The 19,433-nt window shown below is 39.2% G+C and overlaps 1 protein-coding gene across 1 annotated transcript; it reads right to left on the bottom strand.

Moving 5' to 3' along the window:
• Positions 1-11,865: 11,865 nt before the first annotated feature.
• LOC110437714 (zinc finger protein 729-like) lies at positions 11,866-18,738 on the bottom strand. Its single transcript, NM_001366275.1, has 3 exons — positions 18,677-18,738; positions 17,905-18,014; positions 11,866-13,135 (listed from the first exon to the last, which is right to left on the bottom strand). Exons 1-3 carry the CDS (start codon positions 18,724-18,726, stop codon positions 12,039-12,041), a joined length of 1,257 nt encoding a protein of 418 aa, NP_001353204.1. The 5' UTR covers positions 18,727-18,738; the 3' UTR covers positions 11,866-12,038.
• Between the last annotated feature and the right edge of the window lie 695 nt (positions 18,739-19,433).

The following is a 19,433-nucleotide window of genomic DNA, read 5'->3' as shown; positions in this document are numbered from 1 at the left end:
CTCTGATGTGAATAGCTTGTCCAGGGTCGCCTCTGGGGGTAACTTGGACAATACTAAGAACCAACACCATTTTGGGGTCCTCAGAGTTATTATTAGCAGGACCAATCATATCAGGTGACCTTATTGTTATTAATAATAATAGCTGGGGATTATGCTAATTGTGATTGAACTAGTCGGCGCCAGTGGTGTAGAGCGTCGACACATGCACTCCGGTGCTCACGGCGACCCGAGTTTGATTCCCGCCTTGTGGTTCTACGCCGATCCTCCCCCTCTTTCTGCTCCCCATGCTTTCCTGTCAATTCTTTCTACTTTCCTATCCAATAAAGGTGAACGTCCTGAAAAGTGATTATAAAAAAATAAACAAAATTGTGATTGAACTTGTGCTCTATTTACAAATTACTGGAATTCATTAACACACACATTTGACTGTGAAGTCCTGTGTTTGTGAATGCACAAGAGGGTTTTCAGGAAGGTCATTTTTGTTGATGCTAATGAAAAGGCTCCTCCTTTGAATGAACTCCAAGATGTTTCTTCAGCCCTGAAGCCCTTAAAAATGTCTTGCTGCACTGATCACATTTGTGTGTTTTCTCTCCATTGTGGATCAGCATGTGTGAATTAAGGGACGATGAAGCTGTAAAGCTCCTCCCACACTGAGTACACGTGTACGGTTTCTCTCCAGTGTGCATCCGCATGTGTGAATGAAGGGATGATGAAGCTCTGAAGCTCTTCCCACAGTGAGTACACGTGTACGGTTTCTCTCCAGTGTGAATCCGCTCATGTATTTTCAGATGTGCTGCATGAAGGAATGCTTTGTCGCAGTGTGAACAAACGTAAGTTCTCTCTCCAGTGTGAATCTTCTGGTGCTGTTTCAAGGCACTAGATGTAATAAAAGTCTTCTTACAGTCAAAGCAGACAAACTCTCTCACACCAGTGTGGATCATCTGATGTTGTCTTAAACTTGACCGTTGCGTAAAACTCTTCCCACACTCTAAACATGAATAAAACTTCTCCTTTGTATGAATTCTAAGATGCTCCTTTAGATCTGAAGTCCAGAGAAATGTTTTGCCGCATTGATCACATTCGTGATTTTTCTCTCCAGTGTGGATCTTCATGTGTTGTTGAAGGATTGTTGATGATCTGAAGCTCTTCCCACACTGAGTACATGTGTACGGTCTCTCTCCAGTGTGAATACTCTCATGTCCCTTCAGTGATCGTTTCTGACCGAATCTCTTGTCGCAGTGTGAACACTTGTACGGTTTCTCTCCGGTGTGGATCCGATGGTGATTTTTCAATTCCCCAGCTCTACTAAAACTCTTCCCACACTCAAGGCACACATGCTCTTTCACACCAGTGTGGATCTTCTGATGTGTTATTAAATTGGAGCCGTTACTGAAACTGTTCCCGCACACAGAACATGAATAAGGCTTCTCCTTTGTATGAACTCTAATATGTTTCTTCAGCTCTGCAGGCCTCTTAAACGTTCTGCCGCATTGATCGCACTTGTGTGTTTTCTCTCCAGTGTGGATCAGCATGTGTGAAGTCAAGGTTTTTGAATGCCTGAATCTCTTGTCGCAGTGTGAACACTTGTAAGGTTTCTCTCCAGTGTGGATCTTCATGTGTTGTTTCAGGATTGCTGATGATCTGAAGCTCTTCCCACACTCGGTACAAGCGTACGGCTTCTCTCCGGTGTGAGTCCTCTCATGTACTTTCGCTATTTGTAACTGACTGAATCTCCGGTCGCAGTGTGAACACTTGTACGGTTTCTCTCCGGTGTGAATCCTCTGGTGAGTTTTCAATCCTCCAGCTCTGATGAAACTCTTCCCACACTCAATGCACACATGCTCTTTCACACCAGTGTGGATCTTCTGATGCGATATTAAATTTGACGGCTGTCTAAAACTCTTCCCGCACTCGGAGCATGAATACGGCTTCTCCTTTGTATGAACTCTAAGATGGTTCTTCAGCTGTGAAGGCATCATGAATGTTTTGCCGCATTGATCACATCTGTGTGGTTTCTCTCCAGTGTGGATCTTCTTATGTGAATTCAGGTTTCCTAAATCACTGAATCTCATGTCGCAGTCTGAACACTGGTACGGTTTCTCCTCATCTTCGCTCAGTTCTTCACTCTTCACATCTGAAAATTAACAAGCTACATTTAAAGATGCTAGTTTATTACAGAATATATTAAAACACACAAAAAGTGTGTAACAATGTACAATTTAAAATAGCTTATTTTAGGAAGTTTAGTTTTCATTGTACTATCTTAAAAACCCAGAGCCTGCTTATTAGGGAAAACATCAAGTTTAAAAACGGTTGTTTAGCTTATAAGATCGCTCATGGTTGGGCTGACTTCATACGGTTTAAACCAGCAGAAAACAGAGTGACGAGGGTTGTTATTCTTTTAGAGCGTCACATCAGCTAGAGCAGGGGTTCCCAAACTTTTCAGCCCGCGACCCCCAAAATAACAATGCCAGTGACTCGCGACCCCCAATATCCTCTGAGGTGGTTATGAATACAGAAACCTTGCATGCAATGACGCAGACACACCAATTAAATTTGTGTCAGTGCTTTAAATGTGCCAGAAAGTTTAACCTGATGTTATAAAATCAAAATGCTTCTGACGCTATTGCTGCCTTTAATATACTGTAATTACCCCAGGGGTCGCAATCCAATAGAACTAGTAACTATAAGCTACTATAGTAACTATATAGTATATAGTCACTATAAACGACTATTTTTATTTTCAGTATAGTTATGGATAAAATATGTTAATTCTTATGGTTTAATAAAAATAAATAGATTTTTGGAAATCACCAGGCGACCCCCCCTTCATTGCCCCGCGACCCCTCGGGGGGTCCCGACCCCCACTTTGAGAACCACTGAGCTAGAGAATGTGTATCATAATGCTGCATTGTTGTACTGTAATGCCTGTTTCACACCGCAATCGTCGGCGGCGCGTGAGCAGAGCGTGAGTTTTCAGCGTCCATGTTAACAGATTAGAGCTTTCATACCGCACGCAGAAGCAGCGCGTCAGTGCGAGGCGTGAGCGTCGCTGAAGCAGCAGTGCAGCGATAGTTTCGGCGCCGGGTCTATTTTTGATGCGCTGCTTACGCTCAATTAAAGTGACAGTGCATTGATAATGACCTAAACACATTGAATGACAGTAAAAAGTAACAATTTTACCCAATAAATGTGTCAATAATATCAACTGATTTATATATAGTCAATCAAATGAACTTAAACGATTAAAAGCTGCAACAAACCTTTATTTCGGCCCGAACTACAAAACCAATAGTAGAACAATTTTAGTATCAGTTTTGTTGGAGGGGGGAAGTGATTTACGGGAATCGTAGTCCATAGCGAAGTGTATTGTGGGTAGTGTAGTTCGACACGCAAGCTGGATGATGTGAACTCGCTGTGTGCTGTGCTGCTCAAGCAGAGGAAGAAAGCTTTATTCGGCTTTGCTTTATGTTCGCTCAAGTTATTCCACCTGGGAGCTGTTTGCACTGTGAACCGGAAAACACGAAAATAAGTAAAAGAAGTGCCTGCATTGATCACTTTTATCCGTCTCATCCTTTGCACGAGCATGAATTAACATGCTTTTACTCTGCCGCTGGACATTACTGAAGTGGATCATGTATAAATATCATTATAACTATACTGTATAGATATTATTATAACTATAGGCTTACAACATCCTGACAATCAAAAACCAAATGACATGATATCACAGGCGATTGTCTTCTGACTGTAGACACGTACTCCTCATAGAGCTTGAGAAGCATACAGTACTGTTTGATCTATAAAATTTGTAAAATAAACATTTGCAGGTTAAAGAAACAGCATAGGAGGGGTCTTGGTGCAGATGAAAAGTTTGAAAAGTGTATTTGTATATAGAGAGACATGGCTAACTAGACAGAATAGACAGCGATATGTTGATCTCTGCAGCAGCTGCCGGAGAGCTGCGCGCTGCAGACGCAGCAGGTGTGAAAGGCAAATGCCAGCGTGCTGCTTCTGCTCGACATACGCGCTGCTCACGCGCTGCTCACGCACTGCTTTCGCTTGCCTGCGAACTCAGCTTGAGTGTGAACCCTTCTGCCACAGAACTACAAACTATATTCAATACAATTTTCAATTTTTATTTACATCTTCGACTCTTAGTCTTCTATTCATCGGACTCACCAGACTTTATCTTTAACTGCCCAATCCCAATTCTATTTTTGTACTCCTTCCACTTGGCTCTTACAACTGAGGGTTAAGGAGAAGGGCTTCAAGATGTACTCCTAACGCCCCATTCACACGGGGCTTCAGCGTCAACACTTGACTGAGGGCGTGTCTGAAGTTGGGGCTGAAGCGATCGTTATAGCAGCGACAGCCAATGAAATTCAGTCAGCAATAGGCCACTGTCTAGCTGGTGTATTTGCATACAGCGATCTGATTGGCTGACGCTTCCGTCGGCGCTTGACAAATTGAGCTAGTTCCAACTTCTACAGCGAGCAATGCCTCTGAAGCGGCGCTGACGGATCCACAATGCAGTTCGGCAACTCCTGACGTCACCCATTTAAAGTGAATGGGAAGCATTGACGCTGACGCCCTGTGTGTACGGGGAGTAAGAATTGGGACAGTACTACAGCACCTGCACACCACGTCATCATATGTCATCGTGATCTCTTGCTTCATATGAGGTCAGACGAAGGCGACTGCTGTAGTGATTCCAGTTGTGCTATTTTTGGTATTTACATTCAGGACATCACTGAAGGCATATATCACGTTATCATAACGATCTAATGTGGGAATAAGATCGTAACTGTACTGCGCATTTACACAGTGGCCATATTCATCAATGTAAACGCACGAAAACAACCTTAACATTATAGCAGACACTGTAAACAGCCCATTCTAAGCCGCTAGACATTACTGACAGGGTATTCCAGTGTCATCGAGTGTCAGAATGTTGTGGGACTGCTGTAGAGGAGTTATTATTATGGATTAAATTAAATGAATTATTATGGATTATTGTGCAATTTAGCGTTTTTAGTTAATCGTTTTTTTAAAAGCATGACAGTAAAACATGAACGCGGTTATGAATGTATTAAAACATCTGCTTGTTTGTTGTAAACATTCATAATAATGAAAAAAAAATACTAATTTGTGGATCTCCTCACTTCCGGGTTCAGCAATACTGCCATTGAGGCTGGTGTATTCTGGGAAATTTCCTTTCCCCTTGGTTTTCGACTGTGGTCCTGAAAAATCTTCGTTTGAAGGGATGTTCACATTTTCCCCTTAGCCCAGGGGTCGGCAACCCAACATGTTGAAAGAGCCATATTGGACCAAAAAAAAACAAAAAAACAAATATGTTTGGAGCCGCAAAAAATGTAAAGCCTTATATAAGCCTTATAATGAAGGAAACACATGCTGTATGTGTATATATAGTAGCTATATTAGCCTACTATAAAAATTACTTAGTTGGCTACAAATACATAATGAGCCTTCATGATTAAATAGCCACTGAAATCAAGTGGTTGGTCACCATCTGTGAACGGCTTTCCATGCTTTATTATCTCCCGATTTGTTTACAACAACCTGCCTGGCATCCCGCCCTGCTGATAGAAACCTGTGTCGCAGGCTATGACGCAAATCTTCGTTGACAGAAATGTTGAAATTAAATATTAACTCTACACACTTTTACAGCATTTGAAAACGTTAAAAATGTTTGTCCTCCTATAGAAATCATATTAAAACAAAAATATATGCTAACCTTCCCCATCTTTTTGAACATTTTTTAAAAAGCTTCAGGGAGCCACAAGGGCAGCGCTAAAGAGCCGCATGCGGCTCTAGAGCCGCGGGTTGCTGACCCCTGCCTTAGCCCTACACATTCAAGCTAAAGAGAATTGGGACAGCCCTAACCCTTGAGGTGAATGTGCAAAATGAGGGGTAGTGGTAAGGGGAGGGGCTAAGGGGTAGAATCGGGATTGGGCCTTAATCTTCATCCCCAACAACATTGGGAAAACTTAAAGGTTTACTAATTTGAATCAAGGAGACATCAAAAAGCAAAAACGTCTGGTTCCAGACCCCATCATTTTATTTATTTACTTATTTTTATTAATTAATTAATTTATTTATTTATTTATTTTCCCTCTTTATAGATGTATGTACTTTTTTTCCGTTATATAATTGTTTAGGATTCCCTGTTTGGTCTTCTAATAACTTTTCTTTATTGCTGTAGACCTCTTTCAGCGCGATTTAGCACATCTATTTCTATTTGTCTATTACTATTCATTTATTTATTTTTTAATTGGCTTAATTTTACCCTTAACTTTTAATACAGATATGGTTAATTGCCTTTTTTTGGTTTGGAAATTTGTTTTCTGTGTATGCATGTGTGTGTCTGTGTTTATACAGTTGAAGTAGTTTTAATAACTTATTTCTAATAACTGATTTATTTTATCTTTGTCATGATGACAGTAAATAATATTTGACTAGATATTCTTCAAGACACTTCTATACAGCTTAAAGTGACATTTAAAGGCTTAACTAGGTTAATTAGGTTAACTAGGCAGGTTAGGGTAACTAGGAAAGTCATTGTTTAACAATGGTTTGTTCTGTCGACTATCAAAAATAAAAAATAGCTTAAAGGGGCTAATAATATTGACCTTAAAATGGTGTTAAAAAAATAAAAACTGCTTTTATTCTAACTAAAATAAAACAAATTAGACTTTCTCTAGAAGAAAAAAAAACATTATCAGACATGCTGTGAACATTTCCTTGCTCTGTTAAACATCATTTGGGAAATATTTAAAAATAGAAAATAAATTCAAAGGAAGCTAATAATTCTGACTCCGACTGTATATTAATTAATTTATTTTTATTTGTTTTAGTATGTCTTTGTCATTTATTCTTCAGTTGTTTCTTTATTTCACTATTGTTGTTGTTGGCATTATTATTAAAATGATTATTTAACAACCTATATGGTTGGTTATTACATGTATATCTATGCACACAGCTATATGCTAATCGTCTACGGCATGTTTTTTCTGTGTTCAAATAATACAAAATAAAAGAAAACTTTGATGGTCAAGTATCGCTACAGCCACTGAAATAAAGTAGCCTGCTTCTCTCAATTTCATGTATTTGTTGACTTTCATGTGGTGTTGGATGAAATGTAAGGGTGTGTGTGTGTGTGTGTATGTTCTGCAGAGCCGGAAACGGCGGAAAAACAGCAATTATGCTAAATTTTCCTGTTTAAAAATATATGCAAATAAATATATTGTGTTCACTGCTCTCACAAAGAGTAAACGCTCTCCAATATCAAGTGAAACTGGCAATGAGAAAAAAAAACAGTATCTGAACAGACCGACGCCCATCAGTCACTGACGGAGAACACTCAAGCTTATTTACAGAGAGAGCTGGAGATTGCTCAGTTTCACTGCGGTCAGTGAGTGTCCAGTTTTCTCCAGTTATGATCAATACAGCAGCAAAGACGAATGTCAGATTAACAACCTCACTGTTGTTCAGCCTCATTATTGAAGAGTAATGAATAAACACAAACCTATTAGTTCTTCAGTCTCTTCCTGTTTAATTCTGCAGGGTTCTGGATCACTCATCTTCTCACTGTCCTTCAATAAACTCTGTCTTTCTCTTTCACTGATGGCGGCAGAGCTTCAGGAGAACAAACAGAGAAATATGATTAAATCATAGTATATCTTATAGTTAATACAATATTTGATTGTGTAATTTGCTCAAGTCAGTTGACACCGATACAATTAGCTTAATGTGGGAATTTGCAGATCTGAATATCTGACATTCAGGAGCAGCAGATCAGTGTGTTTTACACTCAGTGTTTGCAGGATGAACTAATGACTATTGTAATTAACAAAACTATTTGTACATCTATATCAAAACCTAGTTTTAATTAAGTACACACCGATAAAGTAATTGAACTGTTAGCACTAGCACATCTACAGAACTGAGAAATTACAAAATCTTAAAAAATATAAGCGCACCACAAGCTATTAATTTAATATTTTCTGCATAAAACTTTATATATCTGACACAGAAGATTCACAAATGTACTAAGTAAAACTCAAACACATTCACTCATATTGTCCTCTCAGAGCTCCTCTCCGCCTGCTGTATTGTTTTGGTCAGCAGACACACAGATAGAGGTGAACTCAATGCAGAAACTAGTCGCAGATTGTCGCTTTAATAAACTGTAAAGTGTGTTTTATTGTTGTGTAAACACGAGAAAAAGCGTCAACGACTCACCTCAGCTCTGAAGACTGGTTGTTGCTAGAGCGGATACGTTTGCGGCCGGAAGTTACCGCGAATTATTTCTATTATTTATTAAATTTCTCATTTGTTGTATTTTATTACCGTCAACCCCCACCCCAACCCTAAACCCAACCGTCACAGTAATGTAAAAACTGTAGTTGTACCTATTAAATTACCCAATAAATTTTATTTTTTAACGCCTACCCCCACCCCAACCCTCACAGTACTGTAAAATATCAATTATTGTTATACAGTGTCATAAAAAATGCTGCTTTAATAATGTGCATATCGCACTTCCGGCCGGCCGCATATCCGATCTACTCGACGCTGAATGAACGCGTCAGTGCTGACGTCATCACGGCGAGGCGGGAGCAACAAAAGGTCAACAAAACGCTCCTCTGCTGAGAAGCCAAAACAATCACTAAATGTAGACAAAAAAGGCCGTCTTAATCTTGTGTGGCGTGATGTATCGTTTATTAAACACATAAAATGTTGTTAAAATTCGCTTAAATAAAAGAAAACATCAGTTACATTTTAAAAACTGTGTTTTATGGTTTCATGAACCTTTAGTGCACTGAATCAGTGTTTCTCAGCCATGTTCCTGGATGACCACCAGCACTGCATGTTTTGAATTTCTCCTTTGTCTGTCACAGCCATTACAGGTCTTTCAGTTTCTGTTAATGAGCTGATGATCTCAATCAGCTGTGTTTGGGTAAGGCAGGGGTGTCCAAACTCAGTCCTGGAGGGCCAGGGTCCTGCACATTTTAGTTCCAACTGGTCTCAAAACTGCACAAACGTTTCAAGAAAGCCTAGTAAAAGCTTGATTAGCTAGCTCAGGTGTGTCTGATTGGGGTTGCAACTAAACTTTCCGGGACACCGGCCCTCTAGGATGGAGTTTGGCCAGCCCTGGGTAAAGGAGAAATGGCAAATGTTCAGAGCTGGTGGTCCTCCAGGAACGTGGTTGAGAAAAAGTCAGGTTTTATTTTACTTCTTATCCGTGACACCATCAGAATGTTGTCATAGACACCACTGGCTGAATCTCTCGATTTGCAGACACAGACCATAATCAAAACACCTGTACTGCCAAATCTGAAAGGTTGTGAGTGCCGACTTGTGGTTGTACAGCGAAACTGCAATACTCAGGTGTTTAGAATAGTGTCGGTCTATCTGTGCAGATTAAGGGATTAAGATATTCCCATGAGAGATGTACGTTTCAGCATATGCATACAAATAACATTCTCACAAGAATATAAGTAATATGTAACTGTAATGTATAAAAGCCTGTTCCTGCCACTGATTTTAAAATAAATAAAATAAATAAATTAAATTTTTTTAAAATTGTGAGTTATAAATTCAGAATTGTGAGTTATAAAGTCAGAATTGCGAGTTATTAAGTCAGAATTGCGAGTTATAAAGTCAGAATTGCGAGTTATTAAGTCGGAATTGCGAGTTATTAAGTCAAAATTGCGAGTTATTAAGTCAGAATTGCGAGTTATTAAGTCAGAATTGCGAGTTATAAAGTCAGAATTGCGAGTTATACAGTCAGAATTGTGAGTTATTAAGTCAGAATTGTGAGTTATTAAGTCAGAATTGCGAGTTATTAAGTCAGAATTGCGAGTTATAAAGTCGGAATTGCGAGTTATAAAGTCGGAATTGCGAGTTATTAAGTCAAAATTGCGAGTTATTAAGTCAGAATTGCAAGTTATTAAGTCAGAATTGCGAGTTATACAGTCAGAATTGTGAGTTATTAAGTCAGAATTGCGAGTTATTAAGTCAGAATTGCGAGTTATTAAGTCGGAATTGCGAGTTATAAAGTCGGAATTGCGAGTTATTAAGTCAAAATTGCGAGTTATTAAGTCAGAATTGCGAGTTATTAAGTCAGAATTGCGAGTTGTAAAGTCAGAATTGCGAGTTATACAGTCAGAATTGTGAGTTATTAAGTCAGAATTGTGAGTTATTAAGTCAGAATTGCGAGTTATTAAGTCAGAATTGCGAGTTATTAAGTCGGAATTGCGAGTTATTAAGTCGGAATTGCGAGTTATTAAGTCGGAATTGCGAGTTATTAAGTCAGAATTGCGAGTTATTAAGGTAGAATTGCGAGTTATAAAGTCAGAATTGCGAGTTATAAAGTCAGAATTGCGAGTTATTAAGTCAGAATTGCGCATTATAAAGTCAGAATTGCGAGTTATAAAGTCAGAATTGTGAGTTATTAAGTCAGAATTGTGAGTTATTAAGTCAGAATTGCGAGTTATAAAGTCAGAATTGCGAGTTATTAAGTCAGAATTGCGAGTTATAAAGTCAGAATTGCGAGTTATAAAGTCAGAATTGCGAGTTATACAGTCAGAATTGCGAGTTATTAAGTCAGAATTGCGAGTTATTAGGTCAGAATTGCGAGTTATAAAGTCAGAATTGCGAGTTATAAAGTCAGAATTGCGAGTTATTAAGTCAGAATTGCGAGTTATTAAGTCGGAATTGCGAGTTATTAAGTCAGAATTGCGAGTTATTAAGTCAGAATTGTGAGTTATTAAGTCAGAATTGTGAGTTATTAAGTCAGAATTGCGAGTTATAAAGTCAGAATTGCGAGTTATAAAGTCAGAATTGCAAGTTATAAAGTCAGAATTGCGAGTTATAAAATCAGAATTGCGAGTTATTAAGTCGGAATTGCGAGTTATTAAGTCAGAATTGCGAGTTAGTAAGTCAGAATTGCGAGTTATAAAGTCAGAATTGTGAGTTAGTAAGTCAGAATTGCGAGTTATTAAGTCAGAATTGTGAGTTATTAAGTCAGAATTGCGAGTTATAAAGTCAGAATTGCGAGTTATAAAGTCAGAATTGCAAGTTATAAAGTCAGAATTGCGAGTTATAAAATCAGAATTGCGAGTTATTAAGTCGGAATTGCGAGTTATTAAGTCAGAATTGCGAGTTAGTAAGTCAGAATTGCGAGTTATAAAGTCAGAATTGTGAGTTAGTAAGTCAGAATTGCGAGTTATTAAGTCAGAATTGTGAGTTATTAAGTCAGAATTGCGAGTTATAAAGTCAGAATTGCGAGTTATAAAGTCAGAATTGCGAGTTATAAAGTCAGAATTGCGAGTTATTAAGTCAGAATTGCGAGTTATTAAGTCAGAATTGCGAGTTATAAAGTCAGAATTGCGAGTTATTAAGTCAGAATTGCGAGTTATTAAGTCAGAATTGCGAGTTATAAAGTCAGAATTGTGAGTTAAGTCAGAATTGCGAGTTATTAAGTCAGAATTGCGAGTTATTAAGTCAGAATTGCGAGTTATTAAGTCAGAATTGCGAGTTAGTAAGTCAGAATTGCGAGTTTTAAAGTCAGAATTCTAACTTAACTTGCAAATCAGCCTTTATAACTTGCAATTCTGACTTAATAACTCGCAATTCTATCCTTATATTTATATTTTGATTCAGTGACGGGAACGGGCGTCTATAGTAATGGATTCCAAATCATAGCAAACAAAACATCTGTTATTAAACGCTGTGCCACTAAAACATCTCAAGCGTCACCGGCTGTACAATCTTAGAAGAGCACCTGATATTCTGAAGCTGGATAAAACACTTTAGTGTACTCATTTATTGACAATATATTTTAGGTAACGTTTATTTTTTTAATGTATAAAACAGTGCAGTCACAGAAATGATATATTCCACAGCACCGCTGGATTTTCTGACCTTATTAGTCTACATCAACCCTTGAGATGTCTTCACTGCAAGGATCAGACTTGTTACGCACATTTAACAGTGAAATCCTGTGTTTGTTAATGCAGAAGAGAGTTTTCAGGAAGGTCAATGTTTTGAAAAGGCTTCTCCTTCGTATGAACTCTAAGGTGTTTCTTTACCTGTGAAGCCCTCAAAAATGTCTTGCCACACTGTTCACATCTGTGAATTTTCTCTCCAGTGTGGATCAGCATGTGTGAATTAAGAGACGATGAAACGCTGAAACTCTTCCCACACTGAGTACAAGTGTACGGTTTCTCTCCAGTGTGGATCCGCTCATGCGCTTTCAGGTGTCCTGAATATCTGAACGTTTTGTTGCAGTGTGAACACACGTACGGTTTCTCTCCAGTGTGAGTCCTCTGGTGTTGTCTCAAACCCGCAGCTCTAATAAAACTCTTCTCACACTCAAAGCACGCAAACTCTTTGACACCGGTGTGCATCTTCTGATGTCTTCTCAAGGTTGACTGCTCTGTATATCTCTTTCCACATTCTGAGCATGCATAAGGCTTCTCGTTTGTGTGATCTCTCAGATGTCTCGTCAGGTCTGAAGGCCAGAGAAAAGTTTTGCTGCAGTGATCACATGTATGCGGTCTCTCTCCAGTGTGGATCTGCATGTGTCGATAAAAGCTTGGTGATTGTTTGAAGCTCTTCCCACATTGAGTACAAGCGTACGGCTTCTCTCCGGTGTGAGTCCTCTCATGTACTTTCACTATTTGTAACTGACCGAATCTCCGGTCGCAGTGTGAACACTTGTACGGTTTCTCTCCGGTGTGAATCCTCTGGTGATTTTTCAATTCTCCAGCTCTGATGAAACTCTTCCCACACTCAATGCACACATGCTCTTTCACACCGGTGTGGATCTTCTGATGCGCTTTTAAATTTGACAGACGTCTGAAACTCTTCCCGCACTCAGAGCATGAATAAGGCTTCTCCTTTGTATGAACTCTAAGATGGGTCTTCAGCTGTGAAGGCATCATAAATGTTTTGCCGCATTGATCACACTTGTGTGTTTTCTCTCCAGTGTGGATCTTCTTATGCGAATTCAAGTTTCCTAAATCACAAAATCTCATGTCGCAGTGTGAACACTGGTACGGTTTCTCCTCATCTTCACTCAGTTCTTCACTCTTCACCTTCAGATCTGAAAATTAACAAGCTACATTTAAAGAGGCTTGTTTATTACAGCATATATTAAAACACAACAAGTATGTATATGTACAATTTTATATAGTTAATTTCGGTTTTCATTGTACTATTTAAAAAAAAACACCATTATTTGGGAAAACATCAAGTTTAAAAACAGTTGCTTAGCCTACAAGATAACGCATGGTTGAGCGTTATACAGTTTTAAACCAACTAGGGGTCGCATCAGTGGAATCTGAACCACAATCTGCTAGAGCAGGGGTCACCAACCTTTATGAAACTGAGAGCTACTTCTTGGGTACTGATCAATGTGGAGGGCTACCAGTTTGATAAACATTTCTCAAATCAAATCAATTTCAACAATGATTTAACAGGGTAGGAAATACCCTGTGTTTAATGTATTGTAATGGAAAATCATTTTTAGATAAACGTGTGTAGTGGAAACTGTAGGGATAGTTTACAGTTTAACCCAAAGAATGAGCAGTCTGGTAGATGAAGAAGAGCCGGAGTCAAAGATTTAAAAAAAAAAAATCAAGTTTACTGAAGATAGTTTGCTGTTTCATTCGCAGAAGCCAGCTTCAACACTCGCAATGAGTTCCTAGGCCGCTCTGCTTACAGTTTCACCAATCGAACAATTATACTCTTTACACAAGTCCAGAAAGGGTGGGATCCAGGTAAACAGTTCTCATTGGTTACAACAGAAATAGACAATTCTAAATACATGCGTCAAAGAAACATGGTATCTACTTCCAGATATGGACGGCCTTAATGCGTGCGTCAAAGAAAGCATTGTATCTGTCTCCAGATATGGATGGCGACCTGATGCCCGGAGGTGAGGTCGCCCTAAGTTATTAGGAGCTGATCTCCGACCTGTAAAAAGCTAAACCAGGAACACAATAGACACAAACGACCATCTGTGTTAAAGACTCAAGGATGTTTCTTGTACGTTCAGCTGTGTTATCAGGCTGGTTCAAGACTGTTTCCATCAACAGTCTGCTGCAATATCTTGGCTAAACAAGCAGTACAAACTAGATAGAACAGTGAACACACTTTGCTTCAGTGTCTCATTCTGCAGAAACTGTCGTCAGAATGGGCATTATTAGGGTTTGACCTTGTAAGCAGTAAAAACCAGATAAAAGGGTGAACACACTTGACTTCAGTGTCTCACTCTGCAGAAACTGTTGTTGCTGTATGTCTGTGACCTTCTTTGCAAAGAATAAAACTTTAAAAAGACATTCCGAGTAAGACTTTGTTTCTTGACCACAGAGAGCGCCTCTTTAAAGAAATGTGCAGCACTTTATTTTTATATTTCTCTGCAAATATTAACATTTTTAAATGATTACTTTTATTTTAGATGGAGCATACTGGTAAGTGGCGCTATGGTGAGCTATTTTTAGAACAGGCCTGCGGGCAACACATGTGATGTTGAGAATGTGTATCATTTCACTATTTTAATAAACAGCTTCTTAATAATCAACATTACCAACACTATTTTTTTGTTTGTTTTTTTACTGTTGTTGTGGCTGTCAATGTTGCTCATTTGAGTTTTGATTATAGTTTGAATTTGCTTTTTTTTTATTGGTATAGGCCAATAACGTCTGGCAAAGGGAAACTAGTCTTTGAGGAATGACCACAAGCTACTGACTGTGAGCTGTTACCACAAAGAGGGCGGGCGCGCATCCTACTTGATAGACGCGTGCGTCTACGTTAGTGAACAGAACTTGCATAGGCTGTGAAAAACAGGTAATAAAGTTGTAAATAACATTAAGTTTGTGGAACGGAGTGATATACTGAAGGATTCGGATTTCTGCTTTCCAATCCGTCTCATCATGGACCAACGTTTATCCTTTTCATCATCCTGTTTCTCAGTATTGAACTGTGAATTGATTTTAACTAATGAATAAGTTAAAACTGCTTACTGCAAGAATGTTCTGTGTCCTTGTTTCTCTTTTTGCCTGTCTGTTTTCAGGAGACACACAAACCAGGTCATAGGTCATGGAGACCTCTCTCTCTCTCTCTCTCTCTCTCTCTCCATCTGTTCTTATGACTGGAGGTCCAATACAGAGGAGAAGAAGACACCTGTTTTATTGTCCTGATATATTGCCTATAATATTATAGCTGTTTGATTGATCTGTTTTTGAGTATAATTAATTTTAATGTAATTCCTTTCTGTGTGGAGATAGACTGTGTGTAGCCAAGATATTGCAGCAGACTGTTGATGGAAACAGTCTTGAACCAGCCTGATAACACAGCTGAACGTACAAGAAACATCCTCGAGTCTTTAACACAGATGGTCGTTTGTGTCTATTGTGTTCCTGGTTTAGCTTTTTACAGGTCGGAGATCAGCTCCTAATAACTTAAGGCGACCTCACCTCTAGGCATCAGGTCGCCATCCATATCTGGAGACAGATACAATGCTTTCTTTGACGCACACATTAAGGCCGTCCATATCTGGAAGTAGATACCATGTTTCTTTGACGCATGTATTTAGAATTGTCTATTTCTGTTGTAACCAATGAGAACTGTTTACCTGGATCCCACCCTTTCTGGACTTGTGTAAAGAGTATAATTGTTCGATTGTTGAAACTGTAAGCAGAGCGGCCTAGGAACTCATTGTAAGTGTTGAAGCTGGCTTCTGCGAATGAAACTGCAAACTATCTTCAGTAAACTTGATTTATTTATTTAAATCTCTGACTCCGGCTCTTCTTCATCTACCAGACTGCTCATTCTTTGGGTTAAACTGTAAACAATCCCTACAATATGAACAGATCAGGATGTATGAACAGCCCCTAGCAGTGAAAATGAAACTGAAAGCACGCCCTCTTTTAAAAAAATCATGTCACATTTTAGAGTTTTGATTGCGACAAGCATTCAATGTTTTTCTTTCATAGCGAACACAAATAGTTGTGCATGAGAATAAATGTTTAACAGTGTCAGTATAACGACTCTAGCCTATATATAATGTTGAATATAATGCAAGAAGGAATCTGATAATGACAAATGTCTGATTTTACCTGTGAATAAATGGTCTAATGATGTTGAAAATGACAGATTGCAAGCACGTCTCAAACATAATATTTTTAGGCTTGGGCGGTAATATGGTATACCGCGGGATCTAAAAATAGCTACGGTGTCAGTTTCAACACCCTTATACCGTCATAAAAAACAATGCACTCAAACAGAAGACAAGTATTAAATAAATAATATTATTTAATGCCTACAAATGCGTATGCATGATTGTCATCACGGGACAGTGTGAAGGAGAGAAAGAGGTGAGGTACGATTGCGAGTCGCCCACCAAGTGACCTGCAGTTTGCCAGTATTCTTGACCAAACGAGAAGGAAGACGTGGTAAATACAAACTAGAGTAGAGATCTGCGCGGGACTAAATTTTGAATCCCGCTCCGTTTTCTACCCGCCGCACCCGATCACGCTAAAGAGCGGGAGGGGAGGAGAACACCACAGAGCTATACAGAGTCCAGATAACCTGTAACAAGCTGACTGTATAAACACACACACATGCACACGCACACACACGCACACACACGCGCACACACGCGCACACACGCGCACACACGCGCACACACACACACACACACACACACACACACACACACACACACACACACACACACACACACAGCAACAAACAAGCTAAACACAGCATCGTGCTGTCTCATTCATATGCGTGCTTGCTCGCTCGGGTGTCGCGAGCGATATTGCTAGACGGCCTGCTCCCGTCCAAAATTAAACCAGTTACCAAACACTCTCGCGTGTTATTCTAGTTGGGTCCCGCAGGTGGGAATGCAGACCTCTACACTAGAGGAGCCAACCAGATTTCTTGCGGTGCAAGATTAAATTTCCGAATAAAGCGCGGGAGTGGTCGGTAACTATAGTGCAACTTGAAAGGGAGCGGGAGCGCAGTCTAACAATATCGCTTCCGAGTGAGCGAGCACGCGTGCATCCGCGTGGATGCTGTTTATGGGTGTGTGTGTGTGTGTGTGTGTGTGTGTAAGAGCATGATTCTGTGTGTCGCTTGGTGCTCTCTCTGTGTGTGTGTGTGTGTGTGTGTGTGTGTGAATGAGAGCGCATGTACAGATCTCTAATACAAACAAGACAAACAGGTGACCGCGAGCCTAATGTCGCATATACAGTATTCAGTTTCTGAATGGTTTAGGCACAAGCCAACAGTTTGGTGATGCTGTCTGAGCCTTACATCATAATTTTTTTAATGCACGGTAATACCGGATACCAAGGTAAAATAGGGAAGAGGTTTGACGGCATCAAAATTTGGATACCGCCCAAGCCTAAATAGTTCAACTTCAGAATTCTGAATCAATATATTCTGATAATATCACTTTACTGTGCATTAATGACCAGGAAAAATTTAAAGTCTATTCAAAATTGATAATTTTAATCGACAGTAGACCTACACATAATATTATTGTTGTTATAGGTATTTGATCTGTGCAAAAGGCTGCCACCACAGCTGGAAAAATCCTAGAGGAAACACGGGGTGAGATCTTTTTTTAAAAACGCCCTTGCTCATCATCTGATGGTCAGCTATCAAGTTAAAATTGGCACAGAAACAACTGTATCTGAACATGTTGACACTCATCAGTCACTGAGAGAGCTGGAGATTTGTCAGTTTCACTGCGGTCAGTGAGTGTCCAGTTTCCTCCAGTTAGGATCAATGCAGCAGCGAAGACGAATGTCAGGCTCACTGTTCTCCAGCCTCATTATTGAGGAGTAATGAATAAACACAAACCTATTAGTTCTTCAGTCTCTTCCTGTTTAATTCTGCAGGGTTCTGGATCACTCATCTTCTCACTGTCCTTCAATAAACTCTGTCTTTGTCTTTCACTGATGGCGGCAGAGCTTCAGGAGAACAAACAGAGAAATGTGATTAAATCGTAGTATATCTTATAGTTAATACAATATTTGATTGTGTAATTTGCTCAAGTCAGTTGACACCGATACAATTAATTATTTTTGTTAATATAATTAATAATTAAATATAATTAATTAATGTGGGAATTTGCAGATCTGAATATCTGACATTCAGAAGCAGCAGCAGATCAGCGTGTTTTACACTCAGTGTTTGCAGGATGAACTACTGACTATTGTAATTAACAAACCTATTTGTACATTTATATCAAAATCTAGATTTAATTAAGTACACACCAATAAACTAATTTGATTATTAGCACTAGCACATCTACAGAACTGAGAAATCACAAAAACCTAAAAAAGAAAGGGCACCACAAACTATTAATTTTATATTTACTGCATCAAACTTCATATATCCCTTTACAGATTATACTTTGCAATATTACAAATACAAATGTACTAACAAACCCAAACACATTCACTCATATTGTCCTCTCAGAGCTCCTCGCTGCCTGCTGTATTGTTTTGGTCAGCAGACACACAGATAGAGGTGAACTCAATGCAGAAACTAGTCGCAGATTGTCGCTTTAATAAACTGTAAAGTGTGTTTTATTGTCGTGTAAACACGAGAAAAAGCGTCAACGACTCACCTCAGCTCTGAAGACTCGACGCTGAATGAACGCGTCAGCGCTGACGTCATCACGGCGAGGCGGGAACAACGAAAGATCAACAGAAAGCTCCAACTTGGGTACTCCTAAACCAAAACAATCTCTGAATGTAGACAAAAAGCCGTCTTAATCATGTGTGCGGTGAAGTGCTGTTTATTAAACACTTAAAACGTCAAAGATGCACTTAAATAAAACAGAAATAATTAAATTAAGTAACAACAATCAGGATTTTTTCTAACAAAGCGCAATTATGAAACAAAGTATAAACTGATGTATAAAATTAACAGCTTGAAGCAAATAAACACCAATGAAAATACAACAAACATTAAAGTGTATAGCTTCTCTTTCCGCACTCATAATAGTGTGCAGTTCTTGGATCGAACCAGCACTTTCTCATAAATTAATCCACAGACACACATCACTGTGTACTGGCGGCCATTCACCACGCAGAAATTGACCCTTCGCTAAGCCACACTCGAAAACCGCCACACACTGTGGGTTAGCAATCGTAGCTACGCGCAGGAGTACTGTCACGCTTTCGAGTGAGGGAAACAGGCCAAAGCGTTGTGCATATGGATTGTGCAAATATGATACCCGCTATGCTAAAAATTTAGACAGGATGGTGGAATTTTTTCCCTTTGCAAAATCTAAACTCCAAGGGGAGAAATGCCAGCGTGGATTAAGCTGTGTGCGGGGCACTAAAAGAGCGGGGTTAAGTTGGTTTTGTTTTAATATTCCG

This window comes from Danio rerio, chromosome 22, assembly GCF_049306965.1.
Source record: "Danio rerio strain Tuebingen ecotype United States chromosome 22, GRCz12tu, whole genome shotgun sequence".
NCBI classification, from domain to species: domain Eukaryota; kingdom Metazoa; phylum Chordata; class Actinopteri; order Cypriniformes; family Danionidae; genus Danio; species Danio rerio.
The sequence above is the reverse complement of the archived record's forward strand: the minus strand, read 5'-3'. Positions and strand labels throughout refer to the sequence as shown.

What these genes read in the sequence shown, in the direction of transcription:
- LOC110437714 (NM_001366275.1), bottom strand. Translation starts at nt 18,726, where the DNA reads ATGACGTCAGCGCTGACGCGTTCATTCAGCGTCGAGTCTTCAGAGCTG. An exon ending in GTCGAGTCTTCAGAGCTGAG is followed by an intron (nt 18,015 to 18,676) that starts GTGAGTCGTTGA and finishes GTTCTCCTGAAG; the next exon opens with CTCTGCCGCCATCAGTGAAA. An exon ending in AGAGACTGAAGAACTAATAG is followed by an intron (nt 13,136 to 17,904) that starts GTTTGTGTTTAT and finishes GTTAATTTTCAG; the next exon opens with ATCTGAAGGTGAAGAGTGAA.